Here is a 19,074-nt window from a genome sequence, read left to right on the forward strand (position 1 = left end):
CCAGGTGCAGACGGGCCTCCGCCCTCTCTCTCCGGGCCTGGCCGACCTCCTCTCCCCACCTACGTCATCCCTGGAGGGGCCTGCCAAGAGACAGCCCCAGGGCTTCCAGGCCAGGACGTCAGGGGCCCACCTGGCCAAGTTCTGGCTCCCCAGAGGCTCCTCGGCGAGCCTGGGGCTGCTCTTGATTGAGGCTCGACCCCCGCGCACCCTCCCCCACGGCCTTGTCCCAGCTCCACCGGGAGCCAAGTGCAGGCGCTACTTTCCGGAGCCCTGGCCCACAGCTTGGCCGGACGGGGCTCCCTTCCAGAACCTGGGGCTGGCATGAGGCCCCCGGTCAGGCCCTGCTCCCGCCCCGGAGGTCCCCAGGAGCCTGCTCTCCGCCTGCCTTGGCGCCACGGGGCCCCCACACCATCTGATGGGGGCAAGACTGGCAGCTGTAGCCTAGCTCTGGATGCAGCTACCGGCCCCTACCCAGCCATCGGGCCCTTGGGCCCTTCTCTCTTCTCTGCGCAGCCAGGCGAAAAGCAATTTCCTTGGGAAGACTGCTCCTGGCGGCCTCATTGCTCTGCCCCACCTGTCCAAACACCTCAGCTAGCACTCGGGGCTGACTGCTCTCCCTGGCGCCCGGGGACCTGTCTTTCTTGGACCCTGCCAGCTTGGGTCTTTATGTGTTTCTGCTTCCAAAAGGCTGCAGGCCCGGGAGACGGCAGCGACCTCACCATCCAGGCATGGGTATCAGAGGGCACAGGCCGTTCATCTCCTCCCAGAGATGTCTGGAAGCCCAGAGGGGAAACTGAGGCAGCTGAAGCAGAGCCAGAGGCAGAGAGCAGCTCAGACCAGCCACAGCCCCGCTCGCCAGGCCAAGTCTAGGACCTGAGCACACGTGTGTGCGTGTGTCACAGGAACGAACCCATGCAGCGTCGGCGCGCATGCTCGGATCCCCAGGGCAGGGGTCTCTGGACGCGCCCACACGCACTTCCCCAGACCAGGGGGTGCAGGGCAGATCTGCTTCCACTGGCAGAGGGGACACCTCCCACGGGGCCACAAGGGCGGCCGCACAGGAGTACCTAGCGCCCGCGCACGTGCCAGGGATGCCGAGACCTCAGCCCAGGGGCTCATTTACCAGAGAGACAGGAGCCGCTGCCAGAGCCTCCCCCAGAAATCCGCTGGGCTGAAAATGCAAAGAACCGAGACTTTGAGACACTCCTGCCTCGCCTGGTCCCCCAGCGGGAAACCCCTCTCGGGGGCCCTATGGTAGCCCCAGACCGGGCCAAGCTTGGGGTGCCCAGAGAGACACAAACCTTGAGGAAGGAAGGGATGGGGAAAACAGAGGAAGGGGTGAGCAGGGAGGAGGGGAGAAAACCCACCAAGGCGGGGCCCTGGCCAAGATGAGCAAGACCGCCTGGTGCGTGTGCTCTGACGTGGAGGCCGTCGGAGGAGGCCCTGGGGACTCAGAGCTGAGCCAGCCGGACCCCGAGCCAGCCCGTGGGATCCGGGGCCCCGTCACATCCCCACAGTGGTGTGGGAGGAGCACAGCTGGGGAGCGAACGGGACTGAGCTCCCTGCGGGGCCGACCCAGCTCCGCCTGGCCTGTCAGCACACACCCGGACGTGGCTGTTTCTGGGGCTCTGTCCCAGCCATGGGACAGGTGTGTGGCTGCTCAGTGGACTTGTCGCTGCAAAGCCCAGACACCACGCTGGGGGGGCGGGGGCAGGCAGCTCTCGGCCTGGCTCCTGGGTCCACCATGCCCCCACTTCCACTGCAGATCAGGGTCGAGGGACGGGGCCCGGGGAAAGAGGCGGGCGGTGGGCCTTATCTCTTATTTACGATAAGGATGTGCGCGGCAGCTACGCGGCCTGCGGGAGCCGCGCTGTGTGCGTCTCTGCCAAGAAACGTTTGCAGACAAGTGGGGTCAGGCCGCGGGGCGTCCTTCTGAGAACTGCTGGGCGTGCGGATTAGTGAAGCGGGACGGAGCCAAGCCCCAGAGGCCCTGAGCGGTTCCCGCTGCTGCACAGCCGGCCAACAGGTGTAGCGGCTGCCGAAATGCTCACCGCCAGACCTTGGCCTTACTGCGGGTCTGCTGACAGGGGACGGGCGGGGGGATCCAGGCGAGGCCTGGCCAGGCCATCCTAGGGGAAGGAGTGGGCGGCGGGGGCGGGGGGAATGTGTGGCAGGGGGACAGGGGGCAGCAATTGCCTGGGAATCCCCGACGTTCACAGGCTGGTATACAGGTACTCTCGTGCAGTGGACAGGGTGGGGCCCGGCCTGGAGCACACCCCAGGGGGGAGGTGGCGTGGGGGAGGGAGGGGGGCTCACCTGGAAGGGCAGATCCACGGTGCTGCTCCCAATCTGGTTCACGTTAGGCAGGGACCCCCCGTAGTACTGGCCACGGCTTGGGCCCAGCTGCAGGTACTGGGACTTCTGGAGCTGGAGCTGCAACAGAGAAGCTGACAGCTATAGTGGGGGAAGGGGAACACACCTCCGGAGCACACCCTGCGGAGTGCCATTCCCAAGGGCCCCACGCGAGACACCAGGCGCAGAGGATGTGGGACTCCCGTGACTCAGATTCTCAAAGAAGCCATGAACCAGCAGAATCAGAGACCCAAGATGCCCCAGGTGGCCCACCCCAGGCAGGGAAACTAGCCTCCCCATCCGGGAGGGTGCTGCCTCCGTGAACTTGAGGGAGCCTCACCGGCTGCTTCGAACAACTGGTGAATAAGCAAGAGTATCAAGTGGACCTGGAGCCTGGAAGCCTGAGCAGGAGGCCCCTCACCCACCCGGGGGAGCCATTTCTTATCACGCCAAAGGCTGTGTTCCTGGGGCGCGGGCCAGAGGCTGCGAATTTACGCCCGGACACGGGAGAAATTGTCTTTCCACTGGTCTGAATCAGAGGGGCCGGCTCTGAAGTGCAGCGCTGGCTTTTCAAAGTACAGCATGAGCTGGCCTGCCAGATCCTGCCTGAGTTCTAAGGAGACTGGCCCAAGCCCCCAGGCCCCCTCTGCCTGTCCCGCCAGTCTCACCCACTGGAGAGCCTTCATCCGGGCTGGCCACATCCCTGCACAGTCCTCTGCCATTCACTCACATGTGGATTTGTCCCCTGGGCCAGGACTCAGAATCAAGAGCCCGGGGCTCCCTGACCGGTCACAGCTGCCTCCGAGCAGGGCTGGGACCTGGCCTTCCCTCGCCAGAGCATCCATTCCACTTCGCCAGGAATAGCAGATGCTCCTGACCCGGCTGACACCACCGGTGGCCTTCGGGCAGGTCCCTGAGGCCCATCAATCTGCCCTGGGATGCAGTACCGTGACAGAGGGGCGGCCGCTGGGCACCAGGGGAGGGGTGGGCGTCCGCCCCGGCCGGCTGGGATGGTTGCTAGGGTCGACATTGTGTACACAACAAGAGCAGCTCACGTTCCCTCACAAACAGCTCCTGGCAGCGCGCCGCGCGCTGGCCGCCCACGCCGCCCCACTCTCCCACGCCAGCCCCAGCTTCCTGGGGGGCCTTGGACACCGGAGGTGGAAGTGAAGCTCAGGAACTGGCCGCTGGCCCGGCCGAGCACCTCACCCAGGTAAACAGCTGTTTCCTGTGAAGGGCGGTGGGGCCGGGAGGGAGCCTAACCCCGCTCCATTCCTCCACGGGTGGCTCTCAGGCATTTGCTGGACCCAGACCCTGACTCCAAAAGCTGGAGATGCTTGCCATGAACACCCTGGGTCCCTCCTCCCCAGGGCCCGGGGGCACGCAGGATGAAACAGGCCAGCCCCTGGTCAGGAGGGGTCAGGTGAGGCCAAGCAGGGTGGGCTCGGGTGTCCTTGGACCTGAGACCCGCCCCCCAGGCCCTTCTTGTGTCTGAGCCACAGGGCAGGAACCCACATTTATCCCCACTGCTCAAGTACCACGTGGCCCTGGAGGCTGCAGCCCCCTCCTGGGCCTCAGTTTCCCCTCCCATAGAGTGGGCTGTCCAGACTGAGTGTGTGTGTGCGCGTAAACACCAGGCGTGTGATACTGGAAGTGCTCACATCACACCTTCCGGGCTGAGGGAGCCCAGAAGGGGAACACGCCGCTCACGGCTGTGTGTCTGCAATAATACTGGCCCTCCAAGCCATCTTGGCTGAAGCCTCTCCTTTCCACAGGGGCCCCCGAACCCCACCCACTTTGTTGCGGGAATGTCAGGCTTTGCGGTACGGCCTCCGGAGTGGACCCAGTGTGGGCCCCTCCCTGCCTCTGGGGAACCCCCGTACTCATTCTTGGTTGTACGTGGAGCGCCACAGGCAGGCCTTCCCAGGCGGCTCAGCTGGTAAAGAATCTGCCTGCAGTGCAGGAGACCTGGGTTTGATCCCTGGGTCGGACCTGAGTTGGGAAGAGCCCCTGGGAAAGGAAATGGCAATCCCCTCCAGTATTCTTGCCTGGAGAATCCCATGGACAGAGAAGCCTAGTGGGCTATAGTCCACTGGGTCACAAAGAGTTGGAAAAACCAACACTTTCACTTTAAAGAGTTAACCTGGCCCAGGGCTGTTTGACCTTTGCTCCCAGCTCCTGGGAAGAGAAGGTCCTGCCACAGAAAAGTGTGCTTGTTTGCCTAGGGCCCCGGGCCACACTGGGTATCTCTGCTAACAGTGTGGGCAAGGGTGGGGGGCTCAGGCCACTGAGGTTCTCAGCTCTTCCTCTGCTGGGGCTGCATCTGAATGGTGAACCCCAGGAAAAACCCTGGACCCCAAGGCTCGGGGAGACCCATGGCTGCCAGCCCCGGGCGTGCCACCACACACTGGTGCTGGGAGAAGCAAGCGCTGTCCGCGTGACTCCACGGGGAAGGGAGTCCTCCAGCTGTGTTCGGAAGTCTGCTGGCCACTGCCCCATTCCAACTGTGACCTGCATCCTCTCACTGTAGCAGACCATGACCGAGGGTGTCCCTGGCGGTCCAATAGTTACAGAATCCACCTGCCAATGCAGAGGACATGGGTTGGATCCCTGGTCCAGGAAGATCCCACACGGCACGGGGCAAGTAAGCCCGTGTGCTGTGCTCCAGAGCTCATGATCTGCGATAAGAGAAGCCACCCCAACAGAAAGCCAGGCACGGCAACTAGAAAGGGCCCCCGCCTGCTACAACTAGAGAAAGCCCACGCAAAGCAACAGACCCAGTGCAGCTGTAAATAAAAACAAATGAACAGATAGAACTCCTAAGAAACAGACCATGACCGTGAGTAGGAAGGTCTTCAGTGACTTCTGAGTCCTTCCAGTGAACCGTTGAGCTGAGTGTAGTGTTGTTTTTTTTTTCAGTCACTCAGTCGTGTCTGACTCTGTGACTCCATGGCCTGCAGCCCTCCAGACTCTTCTGTCTGTGGAATTCTCCAGGCAAGAACACTGGACTGGGTTGCCATTTCCTTCTGCAGGAGATCTGCCTGACCCAGGGATGGAACCCAGGTCTCCCACATTGCAGGCAGGCTTTTTACCATCTGAGCCACCAGGGAAGTCCCAGTATAGTATTAGGAACCCTCAGTCTCTGTAGCTGGTGTCAGAAGTGAAGGTGGTCTTAAGGGGCCCTGAACTTTCGCAGGGGCTGACTGCTGTCCCATGCCTGGCCAGGAAACCCCAGGAGTAAGCAGACGCTGGGGTGGGGAGGTGCCAGCCTGGGCTCCACCCATGGGCCTGATGCCTCCAAGGGTGCCCAAGGAGGACAAGAGAGTGATGCCACTGGGCAGGGTCTGACCAACTGCTGGACACAGAGCTCAGGCCTCTTCCCCCGTCAAACCACAGTCCCTCCTCCTGCATCCCTCTGCCCAGAGAGAGGTTCTTGAAGGCACTTCCTGCCCTAACCCCCAACCTCTCCATAAACCCAGCATCCAAGCCAGGGTCTAACCCTCAGCAGCACCTGCTGGTGGAACAAAGGAGCACAAGAACTCGGGGTGAGTAACCGAGTGAACGAGTGAACGAACATCACGGCTCCCACGCTCGGGAGCAGACTTCCACGAGCCAGGTGACAGCCCCACTTGGAGGCCACGCAAGAACCTTTCAGGACACTGACACAACCCCTGCTGCCCTGAGGCTTGGGCCTGCCCCTCCCCTTGCCCCGTTCCCGTGGGTTTTGGCGGAAGGCAGCACGGCAGGGTGGTGACGCCTGGACAAGACCTGCTGGCACAGAGGAGCTGCGCCTCTCTGGCTCCCCCTTAGCTTCTGGCCCAAGGGTCCGACAGCCTGGGGTCCAAGACCAGGCTCCCCCACTGTGAGAGCAGACCCCACTCCAGATGCGGAGGGTGGGCAGGTGCCCTGTCACTCACTTTCACAGGTGCCTCCCTGCCCTCTGCTCTCCCCATTCCTCACTCCCTCCAGACATCCAATCCCAAAGCACCCTGAGTTTGTGCTCCCCCTACCCCAGGGAGCCGCCTGTGACAGCTCCACCTCCACATCCACCCTGGAGGGGCCTCCCTGACACCCCACTCAAGGAGCAGGCCCCCCAAGTCACCTTCACATTGGCCTATGGCTTTGTTGTTATTGCTATTGTTATAAGGCATGTCGGATCTTAGTTCCCCAACAAGGGACTGCCTCTCTAACCCTGCATTCGAAGCACAGAGTTCTAACCACTGGACTGCAAGGGAATTCTCACTGTTGTTGCTCTTAACCTCCATTTTCATTATCAAAGGTTTAGGTTCACAGAAAAACTGCGAAGATGGTAGAGGGAGTTCCCGAATCGCCCACCCAGCTTCCTCTAAAGCTACCCTCTTCCTCCACTGAGTTAAAAGGAAGAGAATCACAACAGTAAGAGCAGCACTGACCCAGACTCTCCCCATATGCCCCTCGGTTTGTCTAGCACATCTGCACGATCCAAAGTGCCTGGCCCTCGACTTCCCCACTGCTGCAGTGGCTGAGACTCTTCGCATCCAAGGCAAGGGGGTGGGTGCGGTCCCTGATCAGGGAACTAGATCCCACAGTTCAGTTCAGTTCAGTCGCTCAGTCGTGCCCGACTCTTTGCAACCCCATGAACCGCAGCACGCCAGGCCTCCCTGTCCATCACCAATTCCCGGAGTTCACAGACTCACGTCCATCGAGTCGGTGATGCCATCCAGCCATCTCATCCTCTGTCGTCCCCTTCTCCTCCTGCCCCCAATCCCTCCCAGCATCAGAGTCTTTTCCAATGAATCAACTCTTCGCATGAGGTGGCCAAAGTACTGGAGTTTCAGCTTTAGCGTCATTCCTTCCAAAGAAATCCCAAGGCTGATCTCCTTCAGAATGGACTGGTTGGATCTCCTTGCAGTCCAAGGGACTCTCAAGAGTCTTCTCCAACACCACAGTTCAAAAGCATCAATTCTGTGCCACTCAGCTTTCTTCACAGTCCAACTCTCACATCCATACATGACCACAGGAAAAACCATAGCCTTGACTAGAGACGAAACTTTGTTGGCAAAGTAATGTCTCTGCTTTTAAATATGCTATCTAGGTTGGTCATAACTTTCCATCCAAGGAGTAAGTGTCTTTTAATTTCGTGGCTGCAGTCACCATCTGCAGTGATTTTGGAGCCCCCCAAAATAAAGTCTGACACTGTTTCCACTGCTTCCCCATCTATTTCCCATGAAGTGACGGGAAAGAAGATCCCGCATGCCGCAACTAAAGATCCCCATCTGGAGCCCGCCTGCCAGTGCAGGAGACACGGGTTCGATCCCCGGCCCGGGAAGATCGCACGTGTGGAGCAACTTAGCCCACGCACACCTGCTGAACCTGCGTGCTGCGACTAGTGAAGCAAAGCAGTGGGAAGTGTGTGCGCTGCAATGGAGAGCAGCCCCCATTCGCTGCAGCTAGAGAAAGGCTGCTCACAGCAGTGAAGACCCGGTGGGACCAAGAATACATAAATACTAAAAAGAAAAGATCTTGTGTGCCGCCACTAAGACTCAGTGCAGCCAAATAAACAAATTCAGTATTAAAACAAAACAAACAAACGCCTGAGCCGAGAGCCTGTCCACCGTCCCCTTCCTGCCCCTCCAGGAGGTGGCACCCGGGATGTACGGTCTGCCAGGCACAATGTGTCTGGTGCCGACCCTGCATGTGGCCACACGGGGCCCCAGGCGTGCTGTCATATATCTGGCCTGGCCTCCCACCAGCACTCTGCAGCCCCAGATCTTTCCACAACAGTCCAGTTCATGCCTCTCAAACCTTCCTGCTCTCAGGTGTGAACCAATCAGCCAAGCCCATGGGGCCACACCCTAGGGTCTGAGATGGGGCCGATGGGGCCACACCAGACAACCAGAAGCACAGCGCTGACCTCAGCCTCTCCTCTGCTCAGCATCTCCCCACCCCATGTGCCGCAGATGGCACCCCAGAGCCCCCCGCCACCATGGGGCACAGAGCCCTTCTCTGTATCAGTGCATTTAAGCATCACAAATGCCCTGTCTTAAGTATCCTGGGCTGACTGTAACAAATTCCCATCAAGTGGGTGGCTTAGAACAACAGGAATTCACTCCCTCACAAGTCCAGAGGTGAAGTCCAAGATCAAGGTGCGGGCAGAGTTGATTCCTTCCAGAACCACAGATGGAGGATCCACCCCCGGCCTCTCTCGGCCTGAGGGGGCTCCGGGCATCCTTGGCTCATGGCTCCGACCTCTGCCTCCGTCTCCACACAGCCTTCCCCTCTGTGGCTGTGTCTCACACCCCCTCTCCTTTCTCTCAGAATAATACCTGTCATTAGATTTGGAGCCCATCCTATTTCAGAATCGTCTCATCTTGGGACCCTTAATTACATCTGCAAAAGTGTTCTTGCCAAGTAAGGCCACGTCCCCAGGCTACGGGTGAGCATGTGGACATATCTTTTGAGGGGACACAACTCAATCGAAGACAGGACCTTTGAGAGGGTTCCCAGCATACTCCACTTTCCAGATGGGAAAACTGAGGCTAAGCAGGCAAAGGAACGGCCTAGGGTCACCCGGCTCAGAAGTGGCCAAGTAGGGCAGAGACTCCACTCCTGGAACCTGACTCCTGGATAACCTTGTGGACCAGTGGGCGGCTGGGACCACAGAGCGTCACAGAGGCCACATCACATCACAGATCAGAGCACACCACCTCGTCTGGAAGCTTCGAGTCAGAGCATCAACTCGACCACGTCAGCTCTATCGAGGCGGGGATGCGGCACGAGTCTCACTGTAAAAAGCCTCCTCAGGGGGACTTCCCTGGTGGTGCTAGTGGTAAAGAACCCCTCTGCCAATGCAGGAGACATAAGAGACATGGGTTTGATCTCTGGGTCAGGAAGATCCTCCCTGGAGGGGGAAATGGCAACCCACTCTTGTACTCTTGCCTGGAGAATCCCATGGACAGAGGAGCCTGCGGGCTACAGTCCACAGGGTCACAGAGAATCGGATCTGACTGAAGGACTTAGCCCGCACACACGCATGCAGCGCTGGGCTGAGGGTTCGATCCCTGGTCGGGGGAACTAAGGTGCCAAGTGCCTCCGGGAAACCAAGCCCACGTGCCGCAAGCTACTGAGTCTGCGCAGCACAGCCAAAGGCTCCACGAACTGCGACAAAACGTTCCGTGCGCTGCAACCCAGGCCCAACATGGCCAGAAAGTAAGCAGATTCTTTAAAAGGCCACCTCAAGTCCTGCCTCAGCCCTGGGGCCCTTGTTTTTAGGCAGGAAAGCCCCTCTGGTCCCTGACCCAGCCTGAGTCAGGACCGACCCCCCACACCCATCCCCACTGCCCCTACAGAATGGTGGGGAAACGGTGACTTCTCCAGCTTCCCCCAACCCCCTTGCTGGAGGGACCCCACGGGGACAGAGCTGCCCTGCAAGGCGTGTATCCCATTTCTGTGTCCTCACCCCTACTGGGCACGATCGCGGGCCAGTGGCCCTGAGAGGCATGGCAGATGCAATCACCTCCCCAGGGCAGTCCCAATCCTTTGAGACCCCACAGGATGCAATGAATTCCCATCTGTCAGCTCCTCCCAGGCCTCGCTGTCTGGAAGGAGCCAGCCCTGCTCGGGCCCATCACAACCACCATGGCAACTGGCCAGCCTCCTAATGAGATTAAGGGGAGTGGCCACGCTGAAGGCTGAGCTCTGTCCTGCAAAGCCAGGGCAGGCGTGGGGGCCACAGTAGAGGGTCCGGGAGGAGCCTCGAGCTCTGAGCAGACCTGCTTCCCCCTCTCGCCACAAAGGCCTGCACTATCTGGCCCCTTGCTCCCCACGAGTCACAGCACTTCGCCCACCGAGGGGGCTGCCTCAGGGCCTCTGCACTGGCACTCCTTCCTCCAAGAGGTTCTTCCCGCTGGGCCGGCCCAACACGGTGCACCTTTCCTCTGTGGGGTCACCTCCACGGCTCACTCTCCAAAGCCACTCAAGGTCTAACTCTTGCCATCAGACTGTCAGCCCTGCGAGGACCCTGGCACAACAGTGCGGCATGGCATCCCTGTGGGTACTGAGAGACCAGACGCTGGAAGAACCTGTGCGTGCAGGAACGATGACTCGGTGTGCTCGGAACCCCAGGTGGGACCGTGTGCCTCCCGTGCCCACGTGGGACAGAGCACCCTGTCTCTGGGGAAACTGAGGCCCAAGGATGAAGAGACAGCTTCCCGGGCACACGGGCAAAGAACCACTCATGAGAGGGAGGTGGAGAGCAAATCCATCGAGAGGGCATCACCGTTTGGGGACCTGAGTGCTGAGCAGGACCCCAGGGGATTCTCACACCCTGGCCTGAAGCCCTGCCCACTGGGCTCCCCAACGAGGAGTCCTCAGGAGGTGGCTGACGTCAGAGGGGCCCTTGAAGGGGCCACTTTGGAGGCTGTCCCCAGGAAGGGAGGAACCTGGGCTTTGCCAGGTTCTCCAAGCGTTCCAGCAGCCAGAGGGGCCTTTGGAGGGAGGCCCTGAGAGCCCCTCAAAGGATCTGACTCTGAATCTCGTGGAGCTGCAGCTGCGTTTTCCAGAGCCAGCGTTCCCCACGGGTGCCTGTGCCCCACTTTTGTCTGGCTGTGTCCCTGCAGGTTCTTTCCAAAGAACCGGCCCCAAGTGGCTGCCCGGTCTCAGCTGCTCCAGCACCAGACGAGAGTTTGAGGAGGGGAGGCAGGCCCTCCCAGGCTGCATTCACCACAGCCGTGGGACGACCTGTCTCTCCCCACACCTCTGCTGCCCACCCTGGGAACAAACACCTGGGGCTCAGGCAGACCGCTGCGCCGGCACCGGCGCCCAACCAGGAAGGCCTGAGGGCGCTTTTTTCTCTTTTTAAACTTTTTCCTTTCTTCTTTATCAAAGTCACGCAACAGAATATGAACCATTTTAAGGTGCACAAATCAGTGTCATCTAGTACATCCAGAGTACTGTCCGATCATCACCTTTAGCTAGGTCAAGGGCATTCTCATCACCCCAAAAGAGACCCAGTGCCCATTAACAGTCGCCCCTCAGGCCCCTCACAGCCCCACAACCACCAACTTGTTTCCTACTTGTCTGCATTTGCCTATTCCTGACATTTCATACAAAGGGGATTGGGCTTCCCAGGTGGCACTGCTGGTAAAAAACCAACCCACTGACGAAAGAGACATGAGAGATGTGGGTTCGATCCCTGGGTCGGGAAGATCCCCTGGAGAAGGAAATGGCAACCCACTCCAGTATTCTTGCCCGGGAAATCCCATGGACAGAGGAGCCTGGCGGGCTTCAGTCCGTAAGGGCTGCAGAGTCAGACACGACTGAAGTGACTTTAACACGCACAAAGGGGACCACACACTATTTGTCTGTGTCTGGCTTCTTTCTCCTGGCATGTTTTCAGAGTTCATCCGCGTTGTGTCAGAGCTTCACTCCTTTTATGTCTGAATCAACATTCCGCCGCATGGATGGGCCACGCTGCGTTTATCCGTTCGTCTGCTGATGGCCGGGTGTCGCCCCACCTCCTGGCGACTGTGACTATGCTGCTGTGGACGTGCGTGTACAAGCACCTGCCTGAGTCCCTGCTTTCAAACCCCTCAGGAACACACCTACAGGGAGAACTGCTGGGTCATATGGTAATTCCATATTTATCTTATTGCGGGACTACCAGACTGTCTTCCACAGCTACCACACCATTCTACGTTCCTACCAGCGGTGCACAAGGGTTCCCATTCCCCCACGTCCTCACCAACACTGGTTTATTTCTGCTGTTTTGACAGCAGCCATCCTGACGGGCGGGAGGTGGTACCTCATTCTGGCTCTGATTTTCATTTCCCTGACAACTATTGATGCTGAGCATCTTATCACGTGCTTACCGGCCATTTGTGTATCTTTGGAGAAATGCCAAGTCCTTCGCCCTTTTTAAACACCGAGTTGCATGTTTTTTTTCCTTATTGAATATATATTCTAGGTCTTTCTTTTTTTTAATTGAAGTATAACTGCTTTACAATATTGTGTTCATTTCTGCTGTACAACGTCAATCAGCTATAAGTATTAGTTGCTCAGTCGTGTCCAACTCTTTGTGACCCCATGGACTGCAGCCTGCCAGGCTCCTCTGCATGGGATTTCCCAGGCAAGAACACTGGAGTGGGTTGTCATTTCTCTTCTCCTGACCCAGGGATCGAACCCGGGTCTCTTGCTTTGCAGGCAGACTTTAATGTCTGAGCCACCAGGGAAGCCCTTGGTTAATCAGCTATATGTATACCTATATCCCCTTAAGCCTCCCTCCCAACCCCACCATCCCACCCCTCTAAGTCATCAGAGGACCCAGCTGAGCTCCCTGTGCTATAATGCAGCTTAACATCTGGAATCTTAACCTCTTATCAGAGCCTGGTGGGCCACAGTGCATAGGGTCGCAAAGAGCCGGAACACAACGGAAGCGACCTAACACACATGCACAGCTCTACGGTTGCAAATACTTTCTTTCTCTGTCTTTTCATTCTCTTGACAGTCTTTCGACGCACAGAAGTTTTCAACGCTGACAGGGTCCAATTCTGTGCTTGTACTTGTACTGCTTCCTTCTAGGAATTTTACAGGTTGCTCTCTTCCACTTCAGTTTTTAGTTCATTTTTAATTCACTGTCATTGGGAATGCCCTGACACTCCGATGGTTAGGACTCCACACTTTCTCTGCCGAGGCCCCTGTTTCAGTCACCAGTTAAGGGGACTTTCCTGGTGGTTCAATGGCTAAGACTCCCTGCTCCCACGGCAGGGGGCTCAGGTTCGAACCCTGGTCAAGGATCTAAGAACAAGTGCAGCCAAATAAATATATTAAAAAAAAAAAAATCCCTAGTTGGGGACCTAAGATCCCACAAGGCACAGTGCAGCCAAAAATAATAAAAACTCACTGTCGTTAACTTTGTTGCTACCCCAGCCCCACCCCAGCATGGGCCCCCACTCCAAGGGAGGGCTCCACAGTGGGGCGAGGCCAGGCTGACCCCCCCGAAGTGTGCCTGGTACACTGGAGTTTCTCATGACACGTCTGCTGAGCACAGGAAGGAATAATGAATGAATCAGGGAATGAATGAAAGCGTCACAGGCATGTGGCCGAGCTCGGATTCCAGGCTGAGTCACTCCAGCCCCCGGCCCCTGGCCGGTGGAGACACTCCCCAGCTGCCTCCTCGCTCGTTCCCAAAGTGTAAATACAGAACCAGATACACAAACACCGAGTGTGCCTCGGAATGCCTTTAATCAGCCTCGGCTGCCGCTGCCAAATCCCCAACCCTGGCGGAATCAGAGGGTCCGCTGTGAGCTCGTTTTGTTTCCTTCGGCGGTGGCGGTTGTTGAGCCCAGACGCTGGGGCTGGGGAGGAGGAAGGGTCCCTCGAGGTCTGAGTGCAGCACAGCTGGCGCCTGGGGGCCTCTCCCCCGGCCCGCCAGCCAGGCGCCCACTCTGGGCGGGACCCTGAAGCAGCCCTCAGAGGGAGAGGGCTCCCCTCCACTTGACAAGTAGGGAAACTGAGGCCCTGGGGGAAGGACAGGCTAGCGCGAAGGCCGCCTGAAAAGGGAACGGGGCCTCGGGTACGATCTAGACTCTTGCCCTGGCAAACTGCAACTTCCTGGTGGCCCAGAAGGCCCTCCCATGCCTCCCGCCTCTGGGCCCTTGCACCCATCGCCCCCTTTTCTGGAACCTTCCACGGAGTTCCTTCTCATTCTTTGGGTTTCAGCTCAAACACGACATCCTCAAAAAGCTTTTCCTGACCCCTTCCTTCCAAAATAACCCTCCAGGGACTTCCCTGGAAGTCCAGTGGTTAAGACTCCGCATTTTCAACACAGAGGGTGAGGGTTCGAGTCCTCGTTGGGAAAGTAAGATCCCACGTGCCATGTGGTGAGGCCAAAAAAAAAAAAAAAAGGATCAAAATAACCCTCTGTATTAGCTCAGGCCACCATAACCAAATCCCACAGAATGGGCGGCTTTTATTTCTCACAGTTGTGGAGGCTGGAGTCTGGGAGGAGGCTGCCAGCACGGCCTCCGGTGAGCGCCGTCTGCAGGCGGCCGCTGTGGCCCAGGGTCCTCGCGTGGCCTTTCCTCGGGGTGTGCTCAGGGGCAAGTCTCCCTCTCTCCCCCTCTTAAGAGAACATCTGCCCTATGGACTCAGGATGCCTCCCTATGACCTCACATCACCTCAAGCACCTCTCAAAGCCCCATCCTCCACCTCTGGTCACGCTGGATGCTAGGGCTTCCACACAGCAATCTGGGGGCCGAAATCTGGCCCACAGCCCCCTGTCACAGGCAAGCAGCTGGCCTGTGTCTGGCTGGTGGGCCAGCCAGCCTGACAGCTGGGGCCCTGCGTGCCCAGCCTCCGTGAGCGCCTAGGGGACCAGCTCTCGTCCCCAGGAAGGGACCATCGACAGCTGTATCTGGAACTGGGAAGCCCAGAATTGCCCCACACCCTGCGTCCTCTGGGATCACCCTCGGCTGGGCAGGCCCAGGCAAAGCCAGGGAGCCTAGGACTCTTCCAGCAGAAGCCCCCAGGCTACAGGATGGGGTGGCCTGCAAAGAAGGGTCTTCTCTGGGCCTGGGCTTGGAGAGGCCGGAAGTCAGTGAGGCAGAGGTGACAAGAGATGCGTGCTGTCCCCGGGGCTGCTGGCAAGAGAGACATGATGGGTGGAAAACCACAGCTGGCGTTTCTGCAATCAGCTGCCTAAATGTAAAGTCATGTGCCTGCTCACCAGGGGCATGTGTGAGGCAGCAACCAAGGCGCAGGACCAGCCTGGGGTGAATCCGCTCAGCCCCTCAACTCGGGCTGTAGGCCCATATGGAACTTCAGGATGGAGACTTGTCTGAAAACAGTTTTTGCGGTTGTAATTAGTTAAGGCTCTTGAGATGAGGTCATCTTGGATTTGGGGAGACCCCTAAATCCAGTGACTGGTGTCCTTACAGGAAGAGAACACGGAAGGCAGGAAGGAGGCCAGGTGAAGGTGGAGGCAGACATCGGGGGGCGCAGCTGCAGACAAGGGGCCTCAAAGGCTTACCAGCAGCCCCCAGAGCTGGGGGAGAGGCCTGGGATGGATTTCCCCTCGGAGCTCCGAGAAGGATCCAACCCTGCCCACATCTGGATCCACGGACTTCCTGTCTCCAGAACCATGACGAAGTAGACTTCTGGTTTTTGTTTTTTCCTGTTTTTGTTTTGAATCTCTGTTTGCATGTGTGCTCTGCATGCTCAGTCACTTCAGTCGTGACAGACTCTTTACAATAACACGGAGTGTAACCCTCCAGGCTCCTCCACCCATGGGATTCTCCAGGCAAGAATACCGGAGTGGGTTGCCATACCCTCCTCTAGGGGATCTTCCCGACCCAGGGATCGAACCCGAGTCTCCTATGGCTCCTGCAATGCAGGCAGATTCTTTACTGAGGAGCCACTGGGGAACCTCTGGTAGTATTTAATCCTTTGATTTTTTTTTTTTTTTTTTACTACACTACGCAGCATGTGGGATTTTCCCTGATCAGGGATCAAACCCGTGCCCCATGCACTGAAAGCATAGAGACTTAACCACTGGACTGCGAGGGAAGTCCCACTATTACTGAATTCTTACATCATTATTAAATTCATTTCTTCCCCAAAGCAGACAGCTTTTATTGAAATACAGCTGACTTACTGTACTAGTTAGTACAGTAACTTACTTAATTACTTAGTGTATTAGTTTCAGATGTATAGCAAAGTGATTCAGTTATACAAATAAATACACACACACACACACACACACACACACACACACACATCCATTCTCAGATTCTCTTCCACTGTAGGTTATTACAAGACACTGAATACAGTTTCCTGTGCTATGTATCAGGAGTAGGTCCTTGTTGTTTATTTTATATAAAGTAGTGTGTATCTGTTAATCCCAAACCCCTAATTTATCCCTCCCTGCCTACTCCTTTGGTAACCAAAAGTTTGTTTTCTATGTCTATGGGCCTGTTTCTACTTTACAAATTCATTTGTACCATTTTTTTAGATTCCATATATAAGAGATGTCATGTGATATCTTTGTCTGGTTTACTTCATTTAGTGTAATAATCTCTAGGTTCATCCATGTTGCTGCAAATGGCTTTATTTAATTCTTTTCTATGGCTGAGTAATACTCCACTGTATAATTGCACCACATCTTCTTAATCCAGTCATCTGTTACTGGGCACGTGGGCTGCTTCCACATCTTGGCTATCGTAAACAGTGCTGCTGTGAACACTGCGGAGTATGTATCTTTTCAAATCAGAGTTTTCATCTTTTCTGGATACATGCCCAGGAAGAGACTTCAGTGGCTTCAAGCCTCCCGGTTTAAGGTTTTTTGCTGTAGCAGCCTCAGGAAACTAACTCTGGGGGCCCAGAGAGGAGGCAGGGCCTCTCAGAGCCCAGCTTGGGAGAGGCAGGGACCTCGAGAATGGATGATCGGGGAAGGCTGGATGATGGGAACCTTCAAGTTAACAGTCCACGGTGCAGACTGATATAGTAAGTGTCCAGGCAGAGGGAATATTAAGGACAGAAGTGGAAGCCCAGGCAGAGAGGGAAGAGAAGGCCAGGCCAGCTGTGGTGGGCCATCACTGCAGAGTGGTGAGGAGGGCAGGACTGATGCCCAGACCAGCAGGGCACAAGGAGGCCATGAATGCCCAGGTGGAGACCCAGGGGAAGGTCCACCACAGTGGCCCTGACAGGCTGGATCGGGAGGTCTCGGCACACTGGGGGCTGCAGAAGAGCCTCTCCCTGAAACACGCTCCTCCTGGGAGGTCCTCGAGGTGTCCTTCCCCAACTCTACACCAACCCCACCCCAAGGTCTGAGGGGCTGCACTGAACGGGGCCGCAGGGATGTGGGGTCTTAGCGGGCGCAGAGCTCTGCCAGGACTACACGCCTGCCTCTGGCCTGCATGCGGGCACTGCCCCCAGGGGCCTGGACAGTGTGGTGGCCGCCAGCCCCGGCACCACACACTGATCTGGGGCCACAGCACGTCACGGTCAGGCCCACAGGGGGCCCGTGTGCAGCAGGCTGGAGGGCCCGTGTTTGCTCACCCACCCCTGCCCTGTACACGCCCCGACAGGCTCTGGAGAGGTGGGAGGGGCCCCAGGTGGGACGCAGGGGAGCCACGCTTTACAGGCCCAAACGCAGTGCGGAGACAAAGCCCAGTGTGCCAGCAGGACAACTGGAGGCGCTTCTCCCTGCTTCCACAGCCCGGTGTCCGTGGGAGAGGAGGCCGACTACCCGACAGGCCCAGGAGGACCTGCACGTGAGCGCCGGCCCCGAGCCCATCGGTCCGGGCACCACGTCCCCAGTGCCTGGCTGAGCAGCCCCCAAGGCAGGCGGCCGAGCCCCGCACACGCTGAGCTGAGGCCCCTCCCAGACGGCCAAGCGCACAGGTTGCACATGTGACCTCAGGAAGCTCTCTCGCCTCCATGGGGGCTACTCGGCCCTGGCCCAGCCGGAGGGTCTGGGGGAGGCCTCGGGGCTGGGTGGGAGGGAGACTGGAGGCCAGAGGGGCTTCCCAGAGTTAGACCAGTAGAATGGAGAGCATTTCGAAAGCAGATCAGGCTTGAAGAGCTGCCCGTTTCTATTCTGATTATGGTCTAACTAACATAACTCAATTTCTGGAGCTGATAAGATCTAGATTTCTGATATTTTTAAGTTCAAATCCCTTAGACATTGCAGTTCTCTTCTGGTTTTGCTTATCCACAATTCATTCCATGCAACTAAAGCTGAAGAAGCCTGGGAATGAAGTTTGGAACAAGGCTGATAAAGTTCCTTGCCTGGTAACTAACAACAAAAGGACAGAAAGAGGGGGGCACTCCGGACAGTGCCTGCTCCCGAGCCCTGGTGGCCGCACTGGGCGGCAGGGCCCAGTGGGAGGGGTGCGTCTATGGGGGCGGGAACCCTGACCCCAGGGCCCTCTATGTCTACCCCCTCCTCTGAGGCACGACACAAGCTTCCTGGGGCAGACCTAACAAATGGCCACAGATGGGGTGGCCTAAAAAACAGGAGTGTACTCCCTCAGCGTTCCGGAAGCCACGAGTCGTAATTCAAGGTGTGAGCGGGGTGGGACCCTTCAGGACAGAGAATCTGCCCCAGGCCCCTCTCCTGCTTCGGGGGGCTTTCAGCAGTCCCTGCTGCCCCCGGGCTTGGAGCCAGGTCACCCTGATCTCTGCCTCTGTCTTCACAGGACTTCTCCTTGTGTGACTCTGTTCTCCCTGGATTCAGGGCCCACCCTGTTCCAGGATGGCCTCACGCTGACCTGATGAGGTTCTTTGTTGTCTTCGTTGTTGAGTCACCAAGTCGTGTCTGGCTCTTTGCAACCCCGTCGACTGTGGCCTGCTAGGCTCCTCCGTCCATGGGACTTCCCAGGTAAGAGGACTGCAGCGGGGTGCCATTTCCTCCTCCAGGGGATCTTCCCCACCCAGGGATCGAACCCACGTCTCTTGCACTGGCAGGCGGGTTCTTTACCACCGAGCCGTCGAGGAAGCCCGAGAATGAACTAGTGGGCTAATAATTAATAAAGACCTGGGAGTTCAGGCCAAGAGCGGCTGGGAAGCACTGTCACAGGGCAAGAGAACGGCAGCACCACTCATTTCCTCGTTTTCCCTCTGGACGGGACGAGAAGGGCAGAGACCCTGTTTCCAAACAAGGTACCACTCACAGTTTCTGGTTAGATGTGAACTTGGGGGGCATCACTGGTGGTGCAGTGGCTAAGATTCCACAATCCCAGTGCA

At 57.7% G+C, this 19,074-nt stretch overlaps 1 protein-coding gene across 2 annotated transcripts in view; it reads right to left on the minus strand.

Annotated features, from left to right (window-relative positions):
• The window catches only part of CRTC1 (CREB regulated transcription coactivator 1), an 81,822-nt gene that overhangs the window by 27,806 nt on the left and 34,942 nt on the right, over positions 1 to 19,074 (minus strand). The window contains exons 2-3 of one of the 2 annotated variants that reach the window (XM_061421511.1): positions 2,317 to 2,433; positions 1,124 to 1,171 (exon numbers count right to left, since the gene is read on the minus strand). In XM_061421511.1, coding sequence (XP_061277495.1) covers positions 1,124 to 1,171; positions 2,317 to 2,433 — 165 coding nt within the window. The remainder of the gene's footprint in view (positions 1 to 1,123; positions 1,172 to 2,316; positions 2,434 to 19,074) is intronic. The other variant, XM_061421512.1, reaches the window with a different exon arrangement.

This window comes from Bos javanicus, chromosome 7, assembly GCF_032452875.1.
Source record: "Bos javanicus breed banteng chromosome 7, ARS-OSU_banteng_1.0, whole genome shotgun sequence".
NCBI classification, from domain to species: Eukaryota; Metazoa; Chordata; class Mammalia; order Artiodactyla; family Bovidae; genus Bos; species Bos javanicus.